Source organism: Crocuta crocuta, unplaced genomic scaffold, assembly GCF_008692635.1.
Source record: "Crocuta crocuta isolate KB4526 unplaced genomic scaffold, BGI_CrCroc_1.0 scaffold343, whole genome shotgun sequence".
NCBI lineage: Eukaryota > Metazoa > Chordata > Mammalia > Carnivora > Hyaenidae > Crocuta > Crocuta crocuta.
In genome coordinates, this window is record NW_027532679.1 from 2,808,440 (window position 1) to 2,819,203 (window position 10,764).

Below are 10,764 nucleotides of genomic sequence, written 5' to 3' on the forward strand. Positions count from 1 at the left end.
CCTCTTTGTGGTTAGAAGGACTTCTAATGTAACCACAGTCCCTGGAACGAATGAACGTATGCTCCCATCTTCCCTTGCGCCCACTTTACAGATTAAGAGGATTGACCCAGGGACGCACCCCCCCCCATGCCCTCCCCTGCCCTTCACTCTAGCCACTTCCTCTCCCCGCTCCCAGGCAGTGTTTTGGTGATGGTCTGAACTGGGCCGGCTGCTCCATCATCGTCCTGCTGGGCCAGCAGCGTCGCTTCGACCTGTTTGACTTCTGTTATCACCTGCTAAAAGTACAGAGGCAGGACGGGAAGGATGAGGTCATTAAGAATGTGGTAAGCAGCTCGTGGCGGGGGCCAGGGAGGGGGGGCCGGGCCTGACAGGCAGGCTTTCATCTGAAAAGGAGGGCGAGCCACTGGTGGAGGCCAAGTCCTCACACCACAGGTAGGTACAAAGATGTTCAGCGGCCAGGAGCCTTCTTGTAGGAAGCCATGAGTCACTTGCTCATAACCTGCTGGGATGAATCAGGGCACCCCACAGGGCTGGGCCGGGCTCCAGACCTGAATTACCCCTTCCCTGTGCCAGTCAGACTGCTGATACTGGTGTCTCATCCACACAGACTCTCACTGAGCACAGAAGTCGTGCAGGCGTTGTGGAGTAAGCGGGGCTGCTGGGGCGCATTGACAAGGGCTGTCTAAATTGGGCTGAGAGGACAGGCAGGGAGGGGTGGCCAGAGAAGGCGTCCCATGGAGGTAGCGCTTGGGCTGAGTCCAGGAGGGCCAGCAGCCAATAACCAGGCAGAAAGTGGGGTGCAGCGTGGGGAGGATGTTCCAGACAGAGGGAACAGCCATAGCAGAGGCACAGAGACATGAAGACGTGTGGCTAGAACAGAGGTTGGGGCTCTAGGACCAGCTGAAATCAGAGGGAAGCAGGAGCTACCTCGTCAAGGGTTTTTTGCTGTGTTTTGTTTTGTTTTGGTCATTGTGGCAGAGTAGACATAAAACATACAAGTTGCTGTCTTAACCATCTTTAAGCGTGTGGTGCGGTGGCATTAGGTACACTCACACTGTCATGCAGCTGTCACCGCCATCCATCTCCAGAACTTTTCCAGCTTCCCAAACTGAAGCTCTGTGTGCGTGAAACACTAACTCCCCAGTCTCCCCTCCCCCATGCCTCCGGTAAGCACCCTTCCACCTTCTGTCTCTAGGATCTGATGACTCCAGCAACCTCACATAAGAGGAATCATACAGTATTTGTCCTTCTGTGACTGGCTTATTTCACTTAGCATCGTGTGCTCCAGGTTCACCACATTGAAACTTGTATCAGAATCTTCTTCCTTCTTAAGGCTGAATATTATTCCAGTATATGCATAGACCACATTTTGTTTATCCATTCATCCACTGATGAACACTCAAGTTGCTTCCACTTATTGGCTTTTGTGATTTTGCTGCTGTGACTGTGAATGCACAGATATCTGTTCAAGTCCCTGCTTTCATTTCTTTTGTATTTACCTAGGAAGTGGAATTCCTGGGTCATATACTAATTCCATTTTTTTTACGTATTTATTTGTTTTGAGAGAGAGCATTGGCAGGGTGTGGGGGGCAGAGAGAGAGGGAAAGAGAGAAGCCCAAGCAGGCTCCACACTATCAGCACAGAGCCCACAGAACTATGAGATCATGACCTGAGGCAAAATCAAGTATTGGATACTCGACCGACTGAGCCACCCAGATGCCCCGCTAATTCTATTTTTCATGTTTGAGGAACTGCCGTACCATTTGCAGTAGTGGTTGCACCATTTTACATTACCACCAGGAATGCACAAGTTCCAGTTTTTCCACATCCTTCCTAGCCCTTGCTGTTCTCTGGGGTTTTTGGTAATAGCCATCATAATGGATGTGAAGTTACGGTATCTCATTCTGGTTTTGAGTCCCATTTCACTAATGACTGGTAATATTGAGTGTCTTCTCATGTGCTTATCAGCTCTTTGTGTATCTTCTTTGGAGAAATGTCTGTTCAAGTCCTTTGCTCACTTTTTAAAAAAAAATTTATTTTTAGAGAGAGAGTACACATACAAGTGGGAGAGAGTGGCAGAGAGGGGGGAGGGACAGAGGGGGAGGGAGAGAGAGAGAAAGAGAGAGAGAGGAGGAGAGAGAATCTTAGCCAGGCTCCACACTCAGCATAGAGCCGGACACAGAGACTCAATCTCACAACCTGGGATCACAACCTGAGCCAAAATCAAGAGTCAGATGGTCAACCAACTGAGCCACCCAGGTGCTCCCTTTGCTCACTTTTTAATCGGATTGTTTTCTGTTGTGTATATATATATACATTTATATTTATATATTCTGGATATCATATATATTTATATATTCTGGATATATGTTATTCTGGATACATTTATATATTCTGGATATATAAATATCTCTTATCAGTTATTGACTTGCAGATACTTTCTCCCATTCCATGGGTTGCCCTTTCACTCTGTTGATAGTGTCCTTTGATGCAGACAAGTTTTTAAAATTTTTATGTAGTACAGTTTATGTTTTCTTTTATCACTTGTGCTTTTAGTGTCACATTTAAGAAACCATTGCCAACTCAGTGTCAGGAAGCTTTTCCTCCATGTTTTCCTCTAAGAGTTTTATAGTTTTAGCTCCTATGTTTAGGTCTTTAAACTATTTTGAAGTTTTTTTGTTTCTTGTTTTTATGTTGCATAAGGTAAGGATCCAGCTTCATTTTTTCCCATGTGAATACCCAGTTTTCCCAGCACCATGTATTGAAAACAGCATCCTGTCTCCATTGAATGTTTTCTGTACCCTTGTTAAAAATCATCCAACCATATATGGAGGAGTTTGTGTCTTGGCTGTCTATCCCATTGATCTGTATGTCTGCCTTCATGCCAGTGCCATGGTATTTTGATTACTGTAGCTTTGTAGTAAGTTTCAAAACTCACAAAGGGTTTTACGGCCAAGTTAAGATTTGATTGCTAAGCTCTGGAAACCCATAGAAGGCCTTTAAGCAAGAGAGCGACGTGATCATCGAAGCATCAAGACCCTGGACCCCAACCTCACTGAACTCTTCTCTTGCTCTTCCTTTTTTCCCCCTCTGTCCCCTCCTCCTGCCCCTAACCTGCACATCCCTGTCCTTCTGCAGCCCCTGAAGAAGATGGCAGACAGAATCCGGAAGTACCAGATTTTGAACAATGAGGTTTTTGCCATCCTGAACAAGTACATGAAGTCCGTGGAGACGGACAGCTCCACCGTAGAGCATGTACGTTGCTTCCAGCCACCCATCCACCAGTCCTTGGCCACCACCTGCTAGGCGGAAGGTCCTGCAGACCCTCGGCCTGGAGGCGAAGAGGAAGCAGGAGAGAAAAAGCCATGGCCAGCCTGCAACAGGGTCCGCCTGGACAGCATATGGGATAAGCCTGGAAGCAAACAAGAACCTCCCCAACCACATCTACACCTCCCAAGGGCTGGGCCTGTGCATGCTCTCCCATGACATCTCCATGGTGGTTTTTCCATAGCGTAAATGAAAAAAAAAATCAAAAGAAACAGGGCAGTATGTGCTTTTTCTTTTCTTTTTTCCCTCAGCTGTATTACGAGCCCTAGTTTCACCCCTTCTGCATCTCACAGCCCCACCCCACATCCATGGTTGCTTCTCAAGACCTCCTCCCAAATGGTGACCTCCTACCCAGTGCCCACATGTGACCTCAGGAGTGACGTCTCAGAGATGGAGAAAAGAGGGTGGCCATACCCCGAGATACCAGTCTGAGCTGACAGGCGTGTGTCTACTTTCCAGCCTCCTCACCTTCTCTGGCTCCCTTGCCCCCTTTTCCCAGGTGGCATCTCCCCCTGCTCTGGATGCCAAGGATTCTAGCACCCACAGCAGTGATGGGACAGACACTGAGAGCCAGGGAAAACAGAAGACGAGGTTCCTGGTACTGACACCACGATAGATAGTGGTGGCCACAGCCTTCCCTGGACTCCCCAGTGCACACTCCCTTCTCAGGGTGCTCCTAGAGAGAACTCAGAAATGTATTCACGGTTGTATCTCACTTAGTGGAATTATGGTAGGAAGATGGTCAGGCCTGCTGTGCAGAAGCAGTATTTACTAACACAGCCAGGAATTCCATAGCCCCAAACAGAAAGCCATTAGACCATTTCAGCTTCATGAGGACATGGTTCATTTATCCATTAAGCAAATACTGTGAGCACCAAGTTTCACTGGACAATGGATTCCTGGGGTGGGGGTGCAGCATGGAACAAGTCAGCCAAGCACTACCCACAGCATTAGCCAGTGACCAAATTAGGGACAACTTCTCTGCATAGACTCTCTCATCAAGGAAAACTCCCACGAGAAAGAAAATAGTAAGGGGTTATTTCAACAGAAGCCCAAAACATATTGGGGTCAGGGAGATGAGGAATATAAGTAACACTTGTCAATGAGCTTTTAATACCAGGATGCACTCCCAGAAAAGGAGTCCCGTTCCACCAAAGCAGGACTTCCATTGTCCTAGAGGCTGAAAGATTCCTGGGACATTTTATCATTTGCTCTGAATATCCTTAGTTCTTTTTAACTTAGATTTTGAGACATGGGGCATATTGCACAGGGGCATAGCTACATGCGTTTCTCAGACTCAATCGAAAGTCTTTGCAGATTCTCCCACTGAGCATGGGGAGACTGGTTAGAAGGACAGAAGGCTTTGGGAATGAATGTCTCATTACAGAGGACCTCTTCTTCAAAGGAAGCCTGGGCCCCTGAGCTTGTAAGAAAATATAAAGTGAGACATTTGATCTCTCTTCCTCAACCCAGGGAGGAAAAGAAAAGCAAGAAAAATAGAATAACGATCTGCTCCCTCAGGGTGGACGAATGGAAATCGTTACCATTAATCAGATGGCCCATTTTAACCCCGTGGAAAGAATAAAATGGTCCATAGCAAGAGGGTTATGTGATACACTGTGCCCACCAGGGAGGAAAGAAAGGCTCATCAAGTGTGGTCCAAAGGTCTGTATCTGCACATCCTGAGATTAGCACATTGGATGCAGATTCCTGGGCCCTACCTCAAGCCAATTAAGTTTGCATCTCTGGGAGTAAGGTAGGGAAATCTGCACTATCCACAGGTTCTCTGTGTTGTACTGTTGTACAGGGAAATCTGAGGACCACTCCTATAGAGGGTCTTCCCACCACCAACCTTGGGCTTTGAGCTCTCTTTGAGCCATGAAACAATACTTGTAGGGTAGGAAAGTGATTCAGGGTGGACACTGGCAGATTCTCCTGTCTGGAAATACCACTTCCTATTCTGATTTTTAAAATCTTTTCTTCTTGGTGCCCATAGATGTGACCCAAAGGCAAAGGGAGTGGCTATATATACCACCTGGTAGAACTACATAGTGGAACACTCCTTCAAAACCCACACAAAAAAATCTCTAAGCTGCAGAGCCTTCTGAAATCTTCAGTCCTGTCTGGGGACAGTGGCTCTTTCAGATAGGGGACTGGCTATTAAGTCCTAGAGTTTATTCCAAACCCTTGATCGTTGCCTTTGTGGAGACTTGGGTCATCCATTTGATGAGATTGCTGTTTCAACAACCTGTCCTTCCTACCCTGCATCTGTAACCCTGAATTTGACCCCCTGGGTAGAATCCTATTATCATCAAAAGACTTGATCCTGGTAAATTGAGGTCTTCACCTTAACGAAAGACATTTCATTTCCCTGGCTTGCCAGCAGCATTTATTTATGAATACCAAACAGCTTTAATATTCTTTCCTCCCTGGTATTACTGCCTCCTTTTGATTTGATTTTTTTGTGTGTCTAAGAACCAGGAAAAAAAATCTTAGGTTTTAAAAAGTTTTAAAAAAAATTTCTGTTTCAGAAACTGTCAAATGTACCATATTTGTATTAAGAGTTGTTGGGGATTTTTGTACAATGAATTTACATTTATTTATGGTGACTTATATTTACGCTTGTGATCAAATCATGATGTTAAATTCTTAAATCATATTTGCTATGCAGCTGAAGATGATATTTTGCTTTGTATTTTGGGGTACCTGTGTTGAGTTGATATACATTTCCATCTCCACATCTCCATTAAAACTGCTTCCAAACCAGCATCTTGGTCTTGATTCCTGGTCCTATTCCAGGGCTCGTTGATCTGCGGAAGGCCACATGAACACTGGTGACTGAGGAAACAGCCTGAGAGCAGAAGGAGATAAAGGCAGAGCAGGTCAGTGTGCCCTAAACCATTGTCTTCTCGCTGGAGGCATTACCCTGACAAATTGATTTACACTAGATAAGATACTGGCAATAATTGCTGCTCTTCAGAATTCCATGGTCTCACTGGGTGAGCTCTATTTTAAGAGGAAGGATGGGAACTAATGTGTGCAGGCACCATGCTAAGCCCTATACTTCCATTCCTTTGAATCAGCCACAGTCACCTTATGCGCTGTATCCCACCTTGGACAGACAGGTTGTGTTGTGTCTGTTGTGTTTACTTTCACGCAGTTGCTAAGTGACCACTGTGATTTGCCCAGCTGGAACCCAGCTTCCAAGCCTGAGCTTTTGCTGTCCTGCTAATGAACTGATCAACAAGTCCAGACCCCAAAACTAGACTTCAGGCCACTAGACTTTGCAGGGCTTTGGGGGAAGAGGATTGGGCAGAGCCTGGGGTCAGGAGGAGGCCCAGTGTGGCAGCAGGCGAGTTCCCAGGCTGAAGGTACCTCTCATGCTCCTCAGAAAGGATGACACCAGAAGCACACTACAAGGTTGTGTGTGGAACTGACACCAGTGTGTGGAGTCTCACGTTTTACATGCAGCAACTTCCCCAAAGCCCATTCACGAAGACAAGTCCTAGGTCATTAGTGGCTCCCCCTTGGCTGTGACCTTGGGTAACCCTCTGATCTCTTAGGGCCTTAGCTTCCTTCCTTATCTTAAAGTTGGACAAAATAATCTGAGGTCCTTTCCAGCTCTAATATCCTGATTTCAGGTAATGTCCCAGTGGCATCCATTGAGGGTCTGACTACTTCACAAACTTGAAGACTTTCTCGGCCGTGTGTCACCCCTTGCAAGGACTCACATCATTAGAGGATGTAGATTTGAGCTAGTGTCGGTGGGACATGGTTGGTATTGGTCCTGAGAGAGGCTCAGTGGAAAGAGAATTCTGTGAGCACATAGAGGTGGGGAATGGATCATGCTGTTGCCCTTCTTGAAGAGCCATGATGCTTTGAGTCCTGCAGTACCTAATCAGCCTGGAATAAGACCACATCACCCAGTGACCGTGACTGGAAACCCCTTTCTGTGCAACACGAATGATCCTCTCATGGAACATGCCTTGAAAAATATTGGGCTAAGAACATGGAAGTCTGTGTTAGATGCAAACAAAACAACAACAACAACCAGAAAACTCCCACAGGAGGGGCGCATGGGTGGCTCAGTCAGTTAGGTTACAGACTCTTGATCTCAGCTCAGATCATGATCTAACACTTTGTGAGTTCGAGCCCAGCATTGGGCTCTGCGCTGATGATGCTGAACTTGCTTGGGGTTCTCTTTTCATGATGGGAGAGAATAGGGTAGAGGAGGGTATTCAATCGCTAGGGCTTCCATAACAAAACACCACAGACCACATGGCTTACACAACAAATTTACTTCCTCACAGTTCTAGAGGCTAGAAATCCATGAACAACGTGACATCAGAATTGGTTTATTTTTTAAATTTTTTTTAAAGTTCATTTATCTTTGGGGGGGGGGGTTGGGAGAGAGAATCGCAAGCTGTTTCTGCACCATCAGTGCACAGCAAGGTTGGTTTCTTCTAAGCCTCTGTCCTTGGCTTTCAGATGCTGTCTTCTCCGTTTGTCTTCCCTCCAGTGTGTCTGGGTCCTGATTTCCTCTTCTTAACAGGACACCAGGCATCCTGCATTAGGATACATTCATAAGACCTCATTTTACCTAAACTACCTTGTTAAAAGCTCTGTTGCCAAATACAGTCCCATTCTGAGGTATTGGGGGTTAGGATTTTAACACATCTATTTGGGAGTGGGGGACACAATTTGGTTTGTAACACTGGAGAAGAGGAAGGCTAAATCTTAAAAAGCCACTGTCTCTGTGGGCCGTGAACTTGTTTGAAGGCTGGGATGCCATTGCTTTGAGAAACACATCTTGAATACTCACAATTTGCAAGACTATATAGTTGATCACGGCCACAGACCTAAAGGAACTCCTGGAATTGTACAAAGGATAAAAAAATGCATATAGTGAACAAGAATGTAAGGGAGAATATATTGATTCTAATAATCACTAGATTATTTATTTATTGAGTTTCCTCATGCTAGGCATCAGAAAAAGTCTTTAAATTCTTTGTTCACTTAGGGGCACCTGGGTGGCTCAGTCAGTTAAGTGTCTGACTCTAGATTTTGGTTCTGGTCATGATCTCACGATTCATGGGCTCAGGTCCCCATTGGGATCCGGGCTGGCAGTGTGGAGCCTACTTGAGACTCTCTCTCTCTCTCTCTCAATGTACACAAACATTTAGAAAACAAAAAAATAAATTTTTGTTCACTTAAATACCACAATTTATAGGAGGTAGGCACTGTTATTTACCCCCGTTTTACAGATACAGATTCTGAGGCACAGATCTCAAAAAGGGTAAGAGATGGAGCTAGAATTCAAAGTCCAGTAATCTGGATCCAGGTCCAAGGTCTTAACCCCTAAGCATATAACAGTATACTTCACAGCACTTCGATCCTAAGAAACCCCAAGAGACAGCCACACCAAATGCTTCTCAAGATCAGAGGAAGAAGAGTATTTTTCCAACTGGGGTAAGATGGAAAGGGTAAGGGCAATATCAGGGAGGACTTCATGAAAGAGGTTCCATTTCTGCCTAAACTTGAAAAATGAGAATCTGAACGCAAGGAGATGCACCAAGAGGTTGGAGAGAAAGAATCTACCAACATCAAATGTGGGCCAAGAAAAGGCCCTGACCTTTAATGGCTTAAATTAGGTTAAACAGGCTGCTGCCCCTAGCTCTACACTTGACCAGGCCGTGAATTTCAAAGTCCCACCAAAAAACTGCATTTACTAAGTAGCGTCATGCATCATGCATCTGTGTCACTGGAAATCTGATACTCAGTGCTGGTTCAGCATAGCCTATAACCCTAAACCCTGTATATGAGCACATACAGCTTGAATTTATTACTAGAGAACATGGTTACAACTGAGCCTCTAATGATGTCACCTTTTTTTAAGACAAAAATGACTATGTACAATAGTTTATGGGGCTGTTGTTCAAAGATAGAATATTTGACGAAACACATATCAGATTTCACATTATAACCCCTTGCAGACACTCAATGGAACTGCTGACAAATTGCTGTTAGAGTAATTGGATTTGGCTCAGACAAGGTAAAGGAGGCTCTAAAAGTTTAAATAAAGGCAGAGATCCTCAAAGGAAGAGTGAGTGGTGTTCTTAAGGGAAAATAAAGTTCATGGTGAATTTACATATCTATAGTTGTTTGGTCTGAACTATTGCTTACTATTATTAACATTGCAAAAAAAACCAAAGGCATCTAGGTTTGTTGCATTTGCTTCAAGGAGACTAAAATATGTGTTTACAAGTTTTAGAGACATTAGCTTTCCTAAATGAAAATGCATGTGAAGACATGCAACAGGGCATGAAGGACGGCAACAAAAAATGCCAATCCAATGGAATATAAAGGAAACAAAGTATTTTGCATGATTAAGAAGATTCACATGCAAACAATGCCAAACAAACTTGTTTACAAACTATCTTTTCACCATGACAGGTGAAAGTGTAGTCCTGAGGAAGATCAGAACAAGTTGAGCCACGTGCTGCTTTTAGGGAGATTTCCTTATAATATCCCAGAACTGAAAAACTTGGAATAACAAGAAATACTATATGCTTCACACATTGCTTTAAGAGACTGTGAAAATAATATCTTAAGGAATATTTATGTAATAAAATTTATATAACAAAATGAAAATGTTTTGTAATATTTTCTGTTACAATAATTATAATAATTTACAGAAAGTAGTTGAATGTAATATGTAAAATTCCTGGTTCAGTTTTTGATCTAAGCATTGTTTTAAAAATCCTATTGATGAGGGTGCCTGAGTGGCTCAGTCAGTTAAGCGTCCAACTTCTCTTGGCTCAGGTCACCATCTCATGGTTTGTGGGTTTGAGCCCTGCATCAGGTTCTACTCTGCCTGTGTGGAACCTGCTTGGGATTCCCTCTCTCCCTCCGTCCCTCCCCGTGTGTGTGTGCTCTCTCTCTCTCTCTCTCAAAATAAATAAATAAACTTTAAAAATATAAAAGAAGTCACACCCTAAAAAAATCCTATTGATGATTTCAGGTGCCACCGCTTATCAGATGAGAATTTCTTCAGCTTGAAACTAATAAAAAACAGGTTTTACAGTGACTTATGAAAGGTGGTCTAATTTGAAACTCTTGATCATAAAGTGTTCTCACCATACCAAAAAATGGAAAGGTAACTATGTGAGGCGATGGATGAATTAATTAACTTGGTTGTGATGATTATTTCACAGTGTACACACGTATCCACAGATCACATCGTACACCTTAAATACATACAATTTTTATTTGTCAATTATACCTCAATAAAGCTGGGGGTGGGGGTCTTGATCATAACATGATGTTGCTAAAATGAAGGCAAGAAAGATAAAATTTCTAGCATAAATGCATATTGATTTGTGAATTACGTATTTGTTTTATCCATTCACAGATCATTGGCCCAACAACAAAACACCC

General features: G+C 44.1%; 1 protein-coding gene across 1 annotated transcript in view; it reads left to right on the top strand.

The window, feature by feature from the left end:
- Nucleotides 1–6,094, top strand: part of CYFIP2 (cytoplasmic FMR1 interacting protein 2) — a 129,080-nt gene extending 122,986 nt beyond the window's left edge. The window contains exons 30-31 of the mRNA XM_077780798.1: nucleotides 176–323; nucleotides 3,139–6,094. Coding sequence (XP_077636924.1) covers nucleotides 176–323; nucleotides 3,139–3,306 — 316 coding nt within the window. The 3' untranslated portion in view covers nucleotides 3,307–6,094. The remainder of the gene's footprint in view (nucleotides 1–175; nucleotides 324–3,138) is intronic.
- Nucleotides 6,095–10,764: the final 4,670 nt, after the last annotated feature.